Genomic DNA, 19994 nt, shown 5'->3' with positions numbered 1-19994 from the left:
GTATTCAAGTACAGTAATCCTTTCTCAAACTGTGCAGCTCTATACTGTGGGTCTTTCATTGATTCTCACTAGCAAGTTGTAATACTGTTATAGTTTTCTACTACCTTTTCATGAAGTCAAACCATGCTGCCACAGAAACAGTTTTGAAGTTTGACTATTGTTGTTGCTGCTGTTGTTGTTTTTAACAGCAGTAGCAGTAATCTTTATCTTCATCACCATCATTATCTTTATCATTATTAGTGTTTCCACCCTTTATCATTGGGATTCCAAGCCCTCAACCCTAAATGCATTCCTCTCCAATTTCAGTGAAAGTATTACATCAATTTTAAAGTGGTTGCTCATAAAGGGAAGCCACTAAGACATCTCATCTTCAGAATGAGTAGAAATAAGCTTCATCAGGAGATGGTGGCGTTTCCTTTCCCAGGAGCCCTTAAGAAGAGGCAAAACCACCATCTGCCAAGTTGGAGTCTGCATTTTTTAGCTCTTGCACTGAGCAGGGGATCTGGTTTCCTATCTATGGACTTATGGCAACAGCACATACCGATAGCAAATAACTCAATGCCAGCTTCTCTCAGGTTTTTTGCAGGGGGGATGACATCATCTTGGGATTTCCCATCTGTGATCAATATGCCAATTTTGGGGACTCCCGGTCTTGCGCCTGCCTCAGGTTTAAAGTTGTTTTCCAAAATAAAAGTTAAGGCGAGGCCTGTAAAGAAAAATACAAAATACACAACAATAGACCAACAGGATTTATTCCTTCTGCCTAGAACAGGTCTCTTTTAGGCTCACTAATAATAGTTCACACATTCTAGAAGGGTTGGCTGACGGTTCTTCAGCAGGAGCTAATGGGTACGAAATCTTTGAGGACCTGTGTGTGTGTTTGAATGAATGAGAATAAGATATTAATTAGAGCTTAAGGAATTGACACACAGTTAAGAGATTGTACGTGCTTGTGTGTGGGTGTTCAACAATGTGTCAGAATGATTTAATTTGATTGGAACCTGAAAGTATCTTGTGGTTACTGGGCCCCTCTTTGGGAATCTAAGGTAGGGTAGGAGATCAGTTTTGTTTGTGTGTGTGTGTGTGTGTGTGTGCAGGATGGCCTTTTTGACTTCACTGTAACATAAGAGTCCAACTGGAGAAATCCACATTAAAATCCTTGCTCAACAAGAGAGTGTAATGAATGACTTTTGGTCAGCCTGAGGCATGTTTTTATAATGCAGCCCTACAGAAGGCTATTACTCAGTGTGTTATGTACAGCTTCTAGCAGAATGCTGCTGGATACAATAAACAATATAGTAACTTAAGCATGACTGACTTTATTTTAAAATGCACCCCAGTGCTGAAATAATATAATCCATTTACAATGAATCTGCCCAATAATGTTACCAGAATAGTGGTGTGTGCGACTTTTCCCTGCCCTCTTCATTTCAGTGTGATCTTTTTCTATTCTTTTAAGCCTAATGGCATCTTGCAGACTGATGTGGAATTTGGCAGAGAAACTCTACACATACTGAAGGCCACAGAAAAGGTTTACAAACTTAAGGAGGAAAGTATGAGAATAAAACATTGCATCTACAGCTGATTCTCTTCCATTAGGAAGGTACACACATTTTGAAGTGTGTGAGCCGCTCACAAACCAATACTGTACCTGTTAAGGTGTTTCCACCCTTATAGGGTAAGTTGCGCACTGCATCTAAAACAGCATCTTTTGTGCTGTGGGCGTTCAAATGCCACTCTATCCGTGGGTCACCACTGTACTGCGCAAGACCTAGGGAAGAAATTATATATTGCATAAGGTTCAAATGTATTACCAGAAAACACCAACTTTATGACAGAGATGTGCATGTGGAGAGTGCTTATAAGGACAACAATTCTTGGATGTTGCTTTTATATGTATAAAATACAGTGGTGCCTCGCATAACGATGTTAATTGGTTCCATTAAAAACATCGTTATGTGAAAACATCATTAAGCGAAACACCATTTCCCATAGGAATGCATTGAAAACCGGTTAATCCATTCCAATAGGAGCCTATTCAATACATTTCAATGGTGAAAAAAAATAACCAAAAATTCAAAAAGACTCAGAACGAAGCCAAATTACTTTAACGAAGGTTTTATTAGGTGCACTAATGATTCCAAGCATTTTAACCATTTTTAAACATTTTAGAATATTTTTTAAATAGCGAAAACAGGGCTGTCAAAAAAAAACATTAAGCGAAACAGGGGACCTAAAACTGTCATCGTTAAGTGAAGCAAGGTCCCAAACATCGTTATGCGAAAATCCCCCATAGGAAACCTCGTTAGGTGAGGCGGCAAAATTTCCAGCAAAGGCCATTGTTATGCAAATTCATAGTTGAGCGAGGCACTTGTTAAGCGAGGCACCACTGTATCTCTGTAAACTCAAAGGCACATTTTGCCTCTTTATGGGATTACTGTCAATGTGGGCTGGGCCCTGTATCTGTTCTTTGCTGTTCAGAAGCATGGTGCAACGGGGTTTGGATTGCCAAGTTTTATTTAAGAAAAAGAACCCCTGGCCACTTCAATGAGTCTTTGGTGGATGGAATTGGCAGTGGTGGAATCAGAGCATGGGTCTGAAGGAATCTGAAACATTCAATGTTAATTCAGGCCAGAATCTTGTGAATGGTGGGCAGAAGCTGGTAACAATCAGGGGCTTTCAAGCATCCCTTCATTACTGGAATCATGCCAAAAATCTCTTTATACCCTGTTTATGGGAGCCATATGGTATGTAGTTAGGATATTAGATTTGGAGTTGGGAGAAAGGGGTTCTAATCTTAGCTCTCTGGACCGTACGCTCTTTGATTTGGGTAAATGGGTGGGGGTACAATTTGTCTCTCCACCTCAAATAGGACTATGTCCTGAGCCAAGCTCGTATATAAAGTCCTAGAAAATCTAATCCATAATATAATTTTTTTACACCCCATCTTTTCATCTATTACCTATTCTTGTTTTTTCAGAACCCACGTTGAAGGCCGCAACTAGGTTCTCTAGGAAAAGACGCACAAGCCTAAAGTTGAATCTGCCAATACTCCAGGAACCATCAACCAGGATCACTATGTCTGCAATAGCTGGCGTTTTGCACCGGAATTGATTTTCTGTTAACAACAAAATGGCAATTGAAAGATTTTATTCCATTAAAATTTTGCACCGTTATGTTGCTTTTTCTCTTGGCTTTGAGAGGACAATACATTTTACAACATAAAAGTGTAGACTCTAGAGGGGAAAAATTGGAAATATCCACTGGATTCTCTAGAACCTGTTTGGAAACAAATAAAAATGTGTAATGCAATTAGAATGTTCAGCAGGGACAACATTCCCAATAGGTGACTGTAAGCAGCTGCTTCACAAGTATGAAAGGTAAGCAAAATAAATACCATATTTTTCCATGTATAAGATGCCCCCATGTATAAGACCCCCCCCACACTTTTCTAATCCAAAATTAAGAAATCTAAGTGGGGTTTAGCAAGTGTAGGGGGAAAAGGGATCAAAGCGCTGCAGGATCACTTTGATCCCTGATTTCCCCTCCACTTGTTGTTCTCTCCTCAGCTTACTTCTGTGTATAAGACTACCCTCAATTTGTAGTCTAAATATTTTAGATAAAAGTATAGTCTTATACATGGGAAAAATACGGTAAATAATTATAAAATAAGATGTTAATGACTAGCCACTTGTTTAGGGGCTGAACAGGTGTTTGGCACTTCTGAGCCCTGCCTCCTCTGGCAGGTGCCCACTCAGAGGCTGTGACCCAGCTTCCCTGCCCTGCCTCTTCCTGTTCTTGAGTGGGTACCAGCCAAAGGAAGCAGGGCTCAGAAGCACTGAAAACCTGTTTGGCCACTAAACGAACCAGCACAAACCACCGAACCATCTCTAATGGTTATGCCGAGAGTCATGAATTCAGTGCGGAAAGATTTCTATTATATAAAGGTGGCTGAAGAGATCTGAAAGGGCCAAGACACACACACACAGAGTGCGGATCTGAAAAGAACAGCACAGAAATAAAATGTGAAGGAAACATTCAGCACATGCACAACTGATAGAATGTAATGCAAGAAATAAACAGAGACCATGTCAGCAACATCAAGTAAACAGTCCAATATAAATGCAGCCGAACATCAGTTAATGGGAGACAATAAATACAACCATATTTAACTTGCAAAATGAAACATGTGTGCCAAGACATTATTAATGTAACTGCCATTCTTTTGAGAAACACTAAGAGCAATCTGATGTGCAGAAGGGTTTTGATAATGGGAAGGGATTGCCACGATTCTATCTCCACTTATCTGAATTTTTTGAAGTGCTAGTGATGGATGACAAAATTGCAAGCTCATAACAGGTAACATCAGCACATAAAATATGGAAAATGGTTTGGTTACAGATTGTTAAAGCACAGAAGACATTAGCACATAGAAGTACTGGCTCACGATCGTGCTCAGCCATGGTTAGCTGATGCAACAATCTTCTGGTGTGAAAATGGGCAACATGAACTCTTCTTTTCAATTTAGTGGATCCATGCTGTGATTTAAAAAAAACTTGAGTTAATAAGACAAGCACATAAATGTAAGCTTTAATTCCTTCTAATGGTAAAATTCCAATTAATTTCAATAGAAATCAGATTGATTGGATCAAAGGCTATCTGCAAAGAAACATAAGCAGTTTTTCTGAAATGTCTTACTCTATTTGATGTGCTAATTTGGGGGGAGGGACAGTGTTTCTTCAGGATGATAAGCACTGAAAAGTGGCAGTCAATGACCATCTGCATTAGTACAATACTCAGAATAAAACCAGGTTGGTTACTAAATTAATAGAACTGCTGAGTAGCTCAGTGGTTTAGGTCTCTGGCTACAAAGCCAGAGGTTGGGGATTCGATTCCCCACTGTACCACCTTTACAGGGGCTGGACTTGATGACCCTTCCAACCCTGCAGTTCTAAAGTTATTATTATTATTATTATTATTATTATTATTATTATTATTATTATTATTATTATTATTATTATTATTATTATTATTATTATTATTATTATTATTATTATTATTGTTGTTGTTGTTGTTGTTGTTGTTGTTGTTGTTGTTGTTGTTGTTGTTGTTGTTGTTGTTGTTATTGTTATTATTATTATTGTTGTTGTTGTTGTTGTTATTATTATTATTATTATTATTATTATTATTATTATTATTATTATTATTATTATTATTATTATTATTATTATTATTAGTTACAGCAATTAATTGTACCCCCATGAACAACCAGCTTTTTATGAATGTAGTACAAAGATGGAGGGATGTGGTGGCACTGCGGGTTAAACCGTAGAAGCCTCTGTGCTGCAAGGTCAGAAAACCAGCAGTCGTAAGATCGAATCCATGTGACGGAGTGAACTCCCATCGCTTGTCCCAGCTCCTGCCAACCTAGCAGTTTGAAAGCATGTAAAAATGCGAGTAGATAAATAGGTACCACCTCGATGGGAAGGTAATGGCATTCCGTGTCTAGTCACGCTGGCCACGTGACCACGGAAACTATCTTCAGAGAAACACTGGCTCTATGGCTTGGAGACAGGGATGAGCACCACACCCTAGAGTTGGACACAACTGGACTAAATGTCAAGGGGAACCTTTACCTACCACAAAGATGGACACTAATGTTTGTTTGACATCAGGTTTCCCTGATCCTTTAGTTCAAATGATAATTTCAAGTAAAATCTGGGGGTCAAACCAAATTGATAAAGGACATGTGAATACTGCCAAGATGTACAAAGTGATTCACTAATATCTACAGAAGGATCAAGTTGGCATTAGTAGAGGGATGATGATTCTAATGGATTAGATGTGGTGAATCCCCTCCAGATTCTACTCTGAACTTTAAAGCAGCAATTCAAGACTATTCACCTATTCTGATGCTAGGGTTCACAACTTGGATAGCTCCTGCAGAGTTTGGACAAAACGTAGAATAGATTGGCTGTTTCTATGACATAGAGTCACCAGCAGATCCTGGCTGACCACCCAAGTTGAAGGAACTTTACAAGTGCAGCACCATGGTTGAAAATATTATCTCCCTTATAACTACTCATATAATCTCTCATACTAGACAAGAACTTGCAAAAGAAAATGTGTATCTGAATGTCCTTCAAATGAAACCTTTTCCCCAATAGCTAATTTTCTGTTTAGAAGAAATATATTTTCTTTTGCTTTCTAGATGATGGAGCTTCCTCTGAGCAATCCGAAATTACAAACTCCATCATAATTTTACTAGAACCGTGGGAGTTCTACTGGGGCCTGGAGTTAAGCTAATAACTGGTCCCATTCTGGTAGACCTGCTTGTCATTAAGAGTAAAATGAATGAAATCTAATTACTTTGATTCAAGTGTGCTATCCACTGAAGCTTTCAGAGCATCCTTTTGTATCCCACATTTTTTAAAAAAGAAATTCAGGCTGATTTTGAGTCCACTTCCAAACTTATCTCAAAAGGAACTACTTCTGAAAGAAACATTTTATATATTGTGCACTTAAATTTATACCGGTTGAAAAAATTATTCTATTTGGTTATACAAACCAATTTGCAAAAGAAAAAAAAATAGAACTGCATTCCTCTCAATATTATGTTTCAACACTAACAGAATAAAGTAAGTCATCATTCAATTCCACAAGATTTATCATGAACACCCAAGTAGCAGAGGCTTGGTTCCATATCATATTGCACTTCGACATTGCAATGAATGTGTTCAGTGTTTCTGTTCATAAAACATTTGCTGCTTCCATACATCCACTAAGTTTATGTGCTTGTTGCCTCCTAACATTTGGCTGGAACTTATCATCAGGTGTTGAAAATCCCTAAAACAAAATGACAAGAGTGAAAACATTAAAGAAAATATTTTCTGCTGTAATTGTCATAATAAAAGGATAGAATACTAGTGAAACCACATAGTTCTGATGGTCTTGTGGAAGAGAAATGTTTTGATTTCAGGTAGTACAATTTTCAACATTTAAAAGAATTCTCAACTAAACCAATAATCAACTATAAAGTGTGCATATGAAGCTGTAACAGATGGCGCAGAGATTGCAAGGCAAATTTTGTAAGGCAGATCCACTTGATTCAATCCATTTGAATGTGTCACATAGGTTTCATCTTTATAGAAAACAGCAGCCATGCAAAGTGACACTGCCCTGTATCTTCAGTTTCACTGTTTCTGTGCCCTTTACCTCAGCACAGGACAGCACATTCTACTGGATAATCTAGCTATCAATATCCTAAAGAACAAGAAAAATAAGTTTCTGAAGTACACTGGATAGCAAGACCTTGATACGTTACCAATGGCATCCTTGAAGATCCATATTCTTGTCTCCTGACATATTCCACAAATAACTCTCATATGGGTCAAAGGTTAATTTCTTCTTTCAACCCTTTGTTCTGTACAGTGATGCCTTGCAAGATGAAAATAATTCGTTACACGAGTCATTTCGTATTGCGAAAATTTCATCTTGCGAAGTGCAGTTTCCCATAGGAATGCATTAAAATTTAATTAATGCGTTCCTATTCGTCTTGCGAAGCACGACCATAAAAAATTTGTCTTGCGAGTCACCAAAAAAAAATCGCAAAACGCTTTTGTCTTGCGAGTTTTTCGTTCCGCGAAGCGTTCATCTTGCGAGGCGTCACTGTACTGTATATACAATGCTAAGAGTGTGTTTTCTGAGGGCCTGAGTTTCTGCTTCCAGGAGGGCAGGGTGAGCCTGCACTTGTCCTAGCTATAGCTGAAAAACTGATTGACCTTAGTTGATCTCTCCTCCTTCCTTCAAGTTCAAATACCTAGAAGGCAGGCAGGTGGTATCAAAACTATGCAGGTATTTCAGCTGGAAGAATTTCATACTTTAACATGATGCTGGTCTTCTATGAAAAAAAAAAACCCAGAATAGATTCAATTACTTGAAAGGCAGAGGGGTACCAGGTAGTACGTTGACCTATTTCACTCAAGCTGACTCTGCTTCTTTCCTATTAAGGAAGTCTCTATTTTGTCTTAATCTTCCATATATTCCATCTGACAGTTTAAGCAGGTATTGACAATCCAGGACATGGAAACAACATATTAATTCAGCCTGACAACCTTTTTGTGAGACAAGTATTATCCTGCACTTTAAAGCACAAGACTGAATGGACATATTGAGTCCAGGTTTCCATTAACAAGAGGAGACTTCATTCTTTATTTATGCAGGTGTGGGCAGGAGGCAAAACAGAATAGCAAAAATGTGCAAGTAAGATGTTTGAATGAAAGAAGTCCAGGCAAAATTTAAAAATTGCATATATTAATATATACTGTTCCTAGGATAGAACAGTGCAGAATAATGGATTTCCTTTATTGAATGTGCCAAGAGATGAATAAAACAATCGAGAGCTAGTCTCTATAGTTTTCTGATTTTAGTATGTACATTTCCAACCATCCATCAGGGTTATCCATTTAATTGTCAATTTTTTCAGGAAGAGCTTGTCCTCTAGTGTAAGGACATACATTACCCGATATTAGTCAGTAAATGAATAAATAATGATATAATAGTTGTTGTGGGGTTTTTTGGGGCACTTTGGCCGTGTCCTGAAGGTTGTTCTTTCTAACGTTTCACCAGTCTCTGTGGCTGGCATCTTCAGAGGACAGCACTCTGTGCTCTGGCAGAGTGCTTCAGAGGACAGCACTCTGCGCCAGACCACAGAGTGCTGTCCTCTGAGGATGCCGGCCACAGAGACTGGCGAAACCCTAGGAAGAACAACCTTCAAAACACGGCCAAAGAGCCCGGAAAACCCACAACAACCATTAGATCCCGACCGTGAAAGCCTTCGCGAATACAATGATATAATACTTCACTCAGAAATAAATTTAATTTTCTTCAATAGAGCTTCATTTCAAAGAGAAGTGTTCTTCTAAGTTTGTCCGGCAGCTGAACTACACCTGCAAACTTTTAATATTCCATAGGCAGGATACAGTACTCTCATTCTGCTAGTAGAACTCCTTCCATCAACAAAACCAGCAAGCAAAGGATGCCGGCTTTCCCTTATAGACCCTCAATGAATAAGCCCATAACCCCTATCTCAGGGAAGGTTTTCAGGGAAGAGAGGAGAGAGGTTTCTGTCCTGCTGCTGAATGTCCACTAGCACAATGGTATCAAATTCCAGTGAAAGATCTAAAGGCACTTCAGTCTTGCCCAGCTGATCAGCGTGTTGGGTTCTGGCTATTCTTCAAGAGAGGAACTGCTGTCTCTTCTGTGGACACCACAGCCTTCAGTGGATAAAAGAAGAAGCAGCAAGCTGAAAATTACTTTTTTGGGTGACAGACCCAGAATCCCCCAGGCAGGATGAATGAAGGGTTGAGTTGTTGTTGTCAAAAAAGGCTCTTTTCCATATGCCGAGAAGTACTGCTGTGAATAAACTAAATGCCCCTCACTGGCCTAGCTAGCATTCTTTCTTCAGCTATGTGCATCTAACAATGCTTCTTGGAAGCACTCATGAAAGTCAGGAAGACAGCACTTCTGGGGATTGTCTACACTCTTCAAAAAAGTTTAAGAAATTGAGAGGTTCTTTAAAAAATGTCCCAAGGGTGCAAGGGTTGCTTGCCATTTTTCCATACTGGTGTGTGTGTTTGTTAAAGATTAAGATTTTTTTGTCTAGCAGAAGGCACAAAGGGGATTTTACAGGGGGAAGAAAGCCAATTTGAGGGATGGGGTTGAAGGCATAGACCTCCTGACCATCCAAACTCTGCTTAGAAGCTGTACAAAGGAGAGTCCACCAACTTTCCAAGATAGTCTGTCATTACTAAACAGCTTGTGTAGCTTGGAAGTTCTTTTTAATGTTCAGATGATATCTTGATGGTTGTAATTTGATCCCGTGGATCTGAGCACTGCTCTCTGGAGCAACCCCTTCAAATATCTGAAGACAATGGCCATAACAACCTCTTAATAATTTCTTTTCCAAGATGAACATTGGAGCTGATTACAGTGGGAGTGTTTCCACTACTCTTCAATTTTTTAGGTGTGTACAGCTTGCAAGGGGGAAAGAAACCTTCATAAATGCAACTGAAACTTTCAAATGTCTTTTCCACACACAGGAAGTGGTGTTGTTTTTAACTTCATCACTTTAAGCGTATAGCCAGATTTCACATTAATCTTCAAGTAAATGCAGCCAATTCCAGCTTTTTCTCAATAATATTTTTTCAAAAACTTGGAAGCTGTGCAACAGTTAAGTGGAAGTGACACCCCAAAGCCCCTGCAGCCCTCCGTCGAGTTAAGTCTTGTTCCATTCAAAGAACTGGAGCAACCCTGCTAGAAGATAACCAGATGCAAGAAAGCCTTGACGAATTTATTAGAAGAGACACAGGCAAAAAGTATTTAAATGTTAGTCGCAATATGTATTAAAAACAGCAGAACCTGTTGCTGCTTTCTTCTTGTGTTAAAAGAAAAAGTGTTTGTGTGAGAAACATGTTGACAATGCCCAAAGGAACAATTTTTCAAGATTGGGACATGGTGAAAGAAGTTGTGATTGTGTGCATTCTTGTTTTAAAATAGAGAGTGATTAGGACACTAAGGCATCTGTAGAGGGTTAATGAATCACTGGGTATAAAACTATCTCAGCATAGTCAGAAGAAGCCATTTAGAACTTCAAAGCACTTGCCCAGGGAACGCTAAGGATGGAAACCAATGGAACTGAACATCACAATTCCAGTGCATGGAAGAGAGGTTCCTCTATGACATGCCATAACACTTGGCCATGATCCCAAGCCTCTTCTATAAGACCACCTCTGCCTGCAATGCACAAAACTAGCCAAGATAATAAAGAAGCTAGACATGCACACCCATGAGAGGATCCTCTATGAGAAGCCACAGGGCCTGCCCCAACCCAGCGCCAAATCCAAAGGCAGTGCACTGTCAAATTTGTGCATTATTGGCAGAGTTGGCCACACTCAGCAGTGCCTTGGATGAGGAAGCAGTTTTAGGTCAGGACAGACTCTGTGGCCTTCCACAGAGGACCCCACCCTGTATCTCTGAGCTTATGATTTGAGATGGCCCAAAGCTAGAACTGCTGGATAGCTCAGTGGTTTAGGCATCTGGCTGTAGAGTCAGAGGTTGGGAGTTCAATTCCCCACTGTGCCTCCCTGACAGGAACTGGGCTCAATGATCCAGAGGGTCACTTTCAGCTCTACAGTTACAAAATTACAATTATATTATTCTTGCCTTCCTTCCTTTCTTTTGAAGAGAAAGGGTCCGGATCACAGTTATACACAAAATGGAGTTATCTGCTTAATTTGGGGTTCAAGGCCAACCTATTTCACCTTTTCTCGACTAAATTAACAAGCTTCACAATTTTGCCCAAATAAGGAACTGGGAATAAGAAAATCTCAGCATCAGCAGCGACCTAACTGTTTGATGGCTGAACGTCTTATATAAGTGCCCATATATTTATTATTCATTGGTAACAAACCATTCGCTTTCAGAATACCAGAATTGACTTGCTCCGTCAGACCAAAATCTAGAGATAGATAGATAGATAGATAGATAGATAGATAGATAGATAGATAGATAGATAGATAGATAGATAGATAGATAGATAGATAGATAGATAGATAGATAGATAGATAGATAGATAGATAGATAGATAGATAGATAGATAGATATTCTCATCTGTTTTGCTGTATGGATGGCATATAAACACCAGCCACCCGTGGCCCTAAGGTAGTAGGAAGAGGCAGCTTCCTTCTAGTGACCCATAGCCTGTGCATAATAACTGCTTAAATCAATAAAATAAGACTACAAAGATAATTTTGTCTAGAGTAGAGTAGAATTTTTTGCATTAAAAAACTGTACTATCTCCACAATGGCTCCATTTTGCGATTACAGCTAAGTGCTATACATAAAAACATCCTCCATTAATTTGTCTGATTCTCACAGTATAATCTAATGTGTGTTTACTTGGAAGTGAATCTCGTTATGTTCAATATAGTTGAGTCCCTAAGCTTGTTTAGGACTGCAGTCTACATCTACCTAAACTTGGGATGTTCGCCACATTTCTTAGCAGCAGATTCTTAGTAAATCTGGTTTGGATTGAATGCCCTGCATTTAAAAGGGGAGGGGAAAAAACCCTCCTTGTCACTTGAAGGTAACCAGTGCTACTGAAAAGCAGAATAATCTTTTTTGGCAACACAAGTTTGTGCAAGACAAAAACTCGAACACAGAAAGAAACAGGAACCCCAATGCCTGATCCACTAACATACAAACGTGGAAAGGATGATCAAGAGTCTTTCAGTGCAGACGAAACACGATGCCCAAAACTGGTCCTGCATAAGCTCATTCTACAGGTTACAAATCACTGCTAATTGGTGCCTAATGGCTTTGGAATGCTCAACTACTAAAAAACTGAACCTGTCCCCCCCCCCCCAACTCTTTAGCTCTTGGTGTTTCACTTTTAGGCATTGCAATAATTAACAATGCACTTAGAAATTACTAGTGTGATTCAATGTTAGCATTAGAAAAAGCGGTAGGAAATTGTTTGTATGCACAATGTCCCTTCCTGGACATATTTCATGCATATTAAAATGTTGATTTTACTAAACAATATAGACGATACCACCACGGTCATCCCACCCAACCGCCACCCTCCCCCCCCCAATAAATTCTGACCTTCCACTTTTGGAAATGCTGTACTTTCTGTATCCTCTGTTGGGACAGCAGGTCTCCATTTCCCTACATCCTTGACTTTGGGTTTGCCTGAGGTTTCCTTCTTTTTTTCAATATCTTTAACTGCAAAAAGATACAATTGGTCTTTTTAAAAAAAACAGCTACATATAAACATAGCAAATTCAATCAATTTCAATTTAATTTATTGTCATTGACACTGAATACACATACAATGAAATTCACAAAGAACACTAAGAGACCAGACCAAAAAACATACACACACCCTTGTAACAATCCCTAAGTCCCAAAACCCCACCCAAGAGCTTCATAGTATCCACACAACATACAACACAACAGACCAAGTAATAGTAATGCAGTCCAGCAACTCACTGCTGATGATTCTTAAGTTCCTTATTAAGTGCTATTTATATTCCCCAACCCTAATAATAAAGTTGACTTTTCAAAGTGACACAACCAAGATTTTTTTTCTACAAAAAATTTTGCTTTACATTTCAGCCTTATTTTTCTTCCATTGCCTGTCACGGAAACACGATTTATACTTCATCCGATCAATGGTCCATGAATCCCATCCCATCTCCTCTCAACGGCAGCTGCTCTAGTCTAAACATATTCAATAGGAACATTGCCAGTCTTGATCTTTCAATTAATGTACAATATATCTCCTAACTTTCCGCCCAGTTTTATCATTCATCCGAAATACTTCTGTGAGGCCTCAATGACCAAGTCTGATAAACAGAGCATCACAGAGACTGCAATGAGATGATTTGAAGCGCATATTTTTAGATACAGTGTGAAAGCTATAAGAGCTTTGTATGTCATATCCACTGCTTTGAATATCAACTAGATACCAATATAGTACTAATTAAAGCCCTGCAAAATCTCTGTCATTTTTCCAAGCTGTAATTTAAAAAAAGAGGTTCTTCCTATTTCTGGTGAATTATTTTAACATTTCCCTTATCTGTTCTTCATTAGACTAAATATACTGGGCCCCATCAGTCTCTTCCTATAACTCTTGAATTTTGAATGGTTTAATGTTGTTGGGTCACTTTGCTCTGAATCGTCTCCAACTTTAGTCTTCCTAAAACACGGGGAACTAAACACAGTGCAGCAGTGCCACAGATCCATTACTTTATAACGAAGTCACCAAAAAGCATTTTGTATGGGGGCAAGGTTGCATTATTACAAATTCTTGCTCAAATCTACTGGTGTGACAACTGTAGCCTTCTTCCTTTAAAATTCAGGTCTTATCCCTCTTCATGGCATCTTCCTACATTCTACTACAGCAATTAGCAAATCAGCAACCTGGTTTGCTACTGAAAAAATCATAATCATCATGGAGTCATCAGGAAACCCAGGACTCTGAATGAGTCTATATATGATAAATGCATTTGCAAAAAAATAATTTATTCACACTATACTTTTTCAAGTTATACATTTAAAACATCACAAGTGTACCTAGAAGCATCATTTTTACCTACATTTCAGAAGAGTTAAAAATCCTAATTCTTAACCTATATAACCATACATTTAAGGCAGAAGGGAAGGATTTTGTAAGCACATTACATATGATTTCATTCAGACAAACCATTATACTGTCATGAAGATCTATGTGTGCCTGCAGCCAATGAAAACACAGGGAAGCCAAAGAAACTGTATTGAAAACACACTGAAAGACATTTTAAATCGCACTGTCAAGCTTGCATTTCTGACAGAATGAAAGAACTCTAAAATAAAACCACAGCTAATGACTCAGAGCCTGGAACAACCATTCAGCAGTTTGTTCTTTAACTTGAAAGGAGCCTGTGGTTTTTGAGGGTTTCTTAATCGGACTTTTATAGTAAACACAGTCAGTTACACTGAGAAAGAGCTGTCAATAAGATTGGCACAGATTCTTTGTTAGGACAGCCACCGTGTCACGCGGTACAGGACTTCATTCAGAGATTCACACATTTGGATCCATAGCATGGATTTATGATTGATCTATGGTAGCAGTGGACATATAAGTATTATCCCATGATTGACTGAATGCAGTAGGAATGAACCAGACTCTCTAGGAGGATCCCGTTCCAAATTACAAAACTGCAAAACTAGTCACTGCCAGTAAAAGATACCTCCAGCTTTGTTGAAGCTATGGAGTCTATGACAACTGGATTTTTTGCTTCAAATACTGGGCCAACCTTTGCGGCTATCATAAATATTTCTATTTACCCTCCTGCCATGGAACAACAAAAACAGAGTATTCTCAACTTAAGAGGAGCCTCATGCTGCAGTGGTTAAACTGTAGCACTGCAGTGAAACCTCTGCTCAGGACCTGGGTTCAGTTCCAGGTAACTGGCTTGGGGTTCACTCAGCCTTCCATCCTTTTGAGGTCAGTAAATTGAACACCAGGCTTGCTGGGGGAGGGCAATGTGTAATCTGCATAATGAATTTGTAAACTGCTCGGAGGATTCTTTCCTTTTGCTTTGGTTTCTTGTTGTTTTGTTTGTTTAAGAATGACTATATCTGAACTGAACATTGAGAAGAAACCCCTCTTGATTGGACTAACAGAGTATTTCTAATGTTGGATCAGCCAATTGACCAGAATGATTAATTCCTCCCATTTTCTGCTGACTGGCAAAACAACATTTATTGATACTTAACTATGGCCCTGCATCTTTGAGGGATCAGCATCTCCACTACTACTGGATATTTATTGAACCAGCACAGGAAAAAATCCTCAATGAAGTTTTTTTTAATAAATATCTAATGCTGGTCAGGTACATGACAGGTGGGAAATATGGACAAACCATCGTATTCCGTGGCAGCAACTGTGACTTTCATACTCACCAGATATATGAATCTAAATCTGGGGCTCATTTAGCAGAAAATCATGTTGGTACTGCAATATTGGAAAGATAAAAGCCCACCCTGGCTAGATAGCTGAGTTGTTTAGCTATCTAGCTGCAGAAGCAGAAGTTGGGGGTTCAATTCCCCACTGTGTCTCCTGTAAGTAGAGGCAGCCTATGTGGCCTTGGGCAAGCTGCACACTGCCAGAAATGCCCCCAGAAGAAGGGAATGGGAAATTACTCTTGAGTATTTTCCACCCAGAAAATATTGGAAAGGGTTGCCATGTGCCAGATGGCATGCAATAATAATTATTATGAGAACTTTACAATTGTTCCAGGATTTGAAAATGTACATTATAGATGACACCTACAAATAAATACCTACCTGGAAATCAGGTCAGCTTTCAATGAAGTCTACATTTTATTTATTTATTTATTTATTTATTTATTTATTTATTTATTTATTTATATCCCACCTATCTAGTCAGGTCAGGACCACTCTAGGCGGCTGGGACTTTTGCTGTTGTGTTATTCTTTCTCTTTTTAAAAAATGTTTATTGTTTGGGGGGAATTTTTTTCAGTCGGTTTCTGTACCTTTATTTTGTTTGTTATGTTTATTATTTAAGCGCAATTAGAAAAACTTTAAAAAGAGAGTCTGTGTTCTTTACTGCACGTCAGTTTAGTTCACTCTCCCCCTCTTCATTCTGAACCCTTAATTCAAAGATCTTTTGTATGCTATTAAGTAAAAATAGGTAACACCTTTTTCTGAACATTTCACAATGTTCATCTCTCATCGGCTTTCTCTGTAAAGCAAAATTATAGGAGATAAGCAGACAATAGGAGATAACATACTTCGGAATTGGCCTTCAGCTGGCCTGCTTTCTTCATCCTTAGCAAATGCAATGATTTGAACTGTATAGCTCTGATCAGGGATAAGACCTTGAATAATTGCTTTGTTTGCATTGTTTTGAAGAGTGAGCTCATTAGTTTTTCCACCTGCAAGAGAGAAATAAGACCAGTATTGCAGTTTTTGGGTGTGTGTTTTTTTAAGCAAAGAGATTTACATTTCTGTGCATCTTTGCAATATAACATTTTAAAGAACTACACAAATCCAGAGCGAAACCATAAAAACATGTGAAGCACCCTTATTCCAACTAAAATTCTCCATCCATCTAGTCCAAACAAATAGGCACACTGCATCCCTTCTCTCTGACACCACTTGAAACTCTACAGCAAGTTTAGAGTTTAAAATCCAGCTAAGACATAGAGGTGCATACAAGGGTGTATGCAATACAGTTTATGAAATGAAACCATGTATGCCTCAACACAGCAGACCACTCCTGCAGCATAAGGGGGAATGAAGTGTCTTCAAATCATGCTCCTACATGTCTTCTGACCGAGGAAACTACCCTCATAAATCACTTACATTCATACGTAATGCTAAAGATGTTTGAACAATATGGGATTCTTGTTGATACAGACAATCATGGTTCTTAAATTGCTACACCACCAGTTAGGAATGCAAGAGGAGGAGACAGCCCGCCAATATTAGGAAATTACTGCCGTGTCAAGGACAAAGGATCCAGCCCAAGTAGATTGGACTGTGTCATATTTTTGGTTATTTATTTTTGTTATGTGCAGTCAACTCACCCTCAGTTTATGGCGATCCTGTGAATGAGTGATCTCCAAAATGTCATGCCCTTAATAGCCCTGCGTAGCTTTTGCAAACTCAAGCCTGTGTCTTCCTTTAGGGAGTTAATCTATCTTACATACAGTCTTCCTCTTTTCCTGCTCCCTTAAATCTTTCCCAGCATTATTGTCTTTTTCCAGTGAATCCTGCCTTCTCATGATGTGCTCAAAGTAGGACAGCCTCAGTTTTAACATGTTGCCCTCCAGAGATTGTTCAGGCTTGATTTGATATAGAATCCACTTGTTTGTCTTTCTGGCAGTCCAGGGTATCCACAAAGCTCTCCTCCAGCATCACATTTCAAGCGAATCAATTTTCTTCCTGTCAGCTTTCTTAACTGCCCAGCTTTCACACCCAGACATAGTGATTGGAAATACAGTGGTGTGGATGATCTTGGTCATTCACCAAGATCGGTTATTTAATTTGTCTTTTTTTTTTCAAAGCCACTGTTGCATGGGTTCGTAAAGGTATCCCACACAATCTGTGATTTCACTAAGTCCAAAAAGACCAGTGCTACATATAAAGGAGCAATGCTCTGATATTTTCATTATAGCGAATAGTATTCACATAGATTTCTCTGTTACAGAACCCAAGCCTGTTGTGGAAGTTTCTGAAACCCATTCAAAAAGAGTCAAAGATATATTAATAGCTAACTCACATAACCACTAGCTATGCTGGTTGGAGCTAATGGGTACTGCAGTTCAAAATGTCTAGAGGGTATGTGTTTTAGAGAAGGCTGTTTCTAAAGTATGTTGGAAATAATTTTATGCAAAGAGAGAAAGGCCACCTATAACCTTACATTTAAGTCACATGAAGGAGACTCTCTACATCAGGGGTCGTCAGCCCCCGGTCCGTGGCACTATGTTAGTCCGTGAACTTGCCAGAACTGGGCCGCAGATACAGCTGTCCGCCCCGCCCCCCACGCACACATGGTGGGTATGTCAAGCTTGTGCGGGGCCATGTCACACTCAGTGTGTCACACTCGTGCAGGGGGCATCTTGTGCTTGAGGTGGGTGTGTTGCGCTTGCGGTGGGCATGTCACGCTTGGAGGAGCATGTCACACTCAGGGTGTGCAGCGCTTGCAGGGGGCATACCATGCTTGCGGTGGGCATGTCACACTCATGTGCATGCACGCAGGCCTAACATGCCCCCACAAGTGTGGCATGCCCCCTGTGAGCATGACAGGCCCACCGCACAAGTGTGACACGCCCATCGCCTGAGTATGACACGCCCACCACAGGAGGCCCCACACACACATAGAGCCCACTCCCCCCAACCGGTCTGGGGCCCCAAAAAGGTTGGGGACCACTGCTCTACATGACAGGATCCACTGAAGCTCCAGTGTTTCGGGGAACCACAGATTATTGAAATGAGTGAACTTAAACCCAGAGAGCAAAGATTAAGATAGTCATATCATATTTTATGTTGACATTTTACACCGGCACAGGTTCTTCGTTGCTACTCTAAAATCTATACAAATATCACATTTTCCCAGAGTTAGGGGAAGGCTAATTCCAGTAATTACTGTACGAGACCATTTAAATTAACCCTGTAGTGTCAGCAGGGTATTTAAAGGCCAGACACCACGCTAGTGGCATCGATCACATGGGTTGTTTCTGCAGAAGTGATGCTCTGTGGGAATAGGTGCTAATTCTGGAGGAGTTGCACAATTTAATCAGTTCACATGATTATGGACCCTTAAATTTTATGGGAGTGCCGTCTGTGAGATGAAAAACTGGAAAAGCATTTCCCTACCAGGATCTGGTCCAAAACAGTGAATTCAGACATTCCTTAAAAATGGAATGTGCATCTATAAAGAAAGCTTTGTCCTAAAGTTTTAGTAGGGGTCTTTTAAGACATTTAACCTAATTCAAACCCCCTTTAGCAGTCTCTTTCCTAAATCTTCAACTGCTTAACAAGGTGAAACATTCACTTTATGTGAGTGCATGACACAAATATAACATTTTGGCTTCTGCGTAAGAATGTTTGCGAACAGCCAAAATAATCTTCCTTTAGCTAACAGAATCCTCAAGGGCAAACTACAAGTTACACACAGATGTGTGCAGTGAAATAGATTATATATATATAATTTATATATTTATTTATATATTTTATTTTATTTTCCTCATGAAAAGCACCTTGAGGAAGCTACAGTTCTGAGAGATCAGAAACACTACCAGGAAAGAGATTATGAAGTTGTCTTTTCTTCTTTGGAAAAATCATCCAAACCTGCTTTCTCACTCACTGAAATTCATGAATTTGTCCGGGAGGGGGGTATTGGAGAGAAGAGCAACTCTACCCTCAATCTCAAGAAAGAAAGAAAGAAAGAAAGAAAGAAAGAAAGAAAGAAAGAAAGAAAGAAAGAAAGAAAGAAAGAAAGAAAGAAAGAAAGAAAGAAAGAAAGAAAGAAAGAAAGAAAGAAAGAAAGAAAGAAAGAAAGAAAGAAAGAAAGAAGGAAGGAAGGAAGGAAGGAAGGAAGGAAGGAAGGAAGGAAAGAAAGAAAGAAAGAAAGAAAGAAAGAAAGAAAGAAAGAAAGAAAGAAAGAAAGAAAGAAAGAAAGAAAGAAAGAAAGAAGAGTTGCACTGCACACATTTATGCATAACGTGTGGTTTGCCTTTCAATTATAGTAAATGTCAGCTGAAATCCAATAGTTAACTTCCAGCTAGAGCAGGAAATTACATAGGTGTTCACTCATCAAATCTGCACTGATTCAATGGGCCTGCTCCAGTTGTGATTTACTACTAGAAGTTAGCCTTTGTTATTTATTTATTTATAATACTTATATACCACCTAATATG

General features: G+C 39.2%; 1 protein-coding gene across 5 annotated transcripts in view; it reads right to left on the bottom strand.

Annotated features, from left to right (window-relative positions):
- COL14A1 (collagen type XIV alpha 1 chain) overlaps positions 1-19994 on the bottom strand; it is a 167934-nt gene that overhangs the window by 113575 nt on the left and 34365 nt on the right. For 4 of the 5 annotated variants that reach the window (XR_012086990.2, XM_072999288.2, XM_072999286.2 and 1 more), the window contains exons 4-8: positions 16362-16505; positions 12667-12786; positions 2963-3118; positions 1652-1771; positions 542-706 (exon numbers count right to left, since the gene is read on the bottom strand). Coding sequence is in view for 4 of the 5 variants with exons in the window: in XM_072999288.2 (XP_072855389.2) it covers positions 542-706; positions 1652-1771; positions 2963-3118; positions 12667-12786; positions 16362-16505 (705 nt within the window). In the remaining variant the exon portion in view is untranslated. The remainder of the gene's footprint in view (positions 1-541; positions 707-1651; positions 1772-2962; positions 3119-12666; positions 12787-16361; positions 16506-19994) is intronic. The other variant, XM_072999289.2, reaches the window with a different exon arrangement.

The sequence above is a fragment of the Pogona vitticeps genome, chromosome 4 (assembly GCF_051106095.1).
Source record: "Pogona vitticeps strain Pit_001003342236 chromosome 4, PviZW2.1, whole genome shotgun sequence".
NCBI lineage: Eukaryota > Metazoa > Chordata > Lepidosauria > Squamata > Agamidae > Pogona > Pogona vitticeps.
This window is presented reverse-complemented; position numbering and strand designations above follow the sequence as displayed.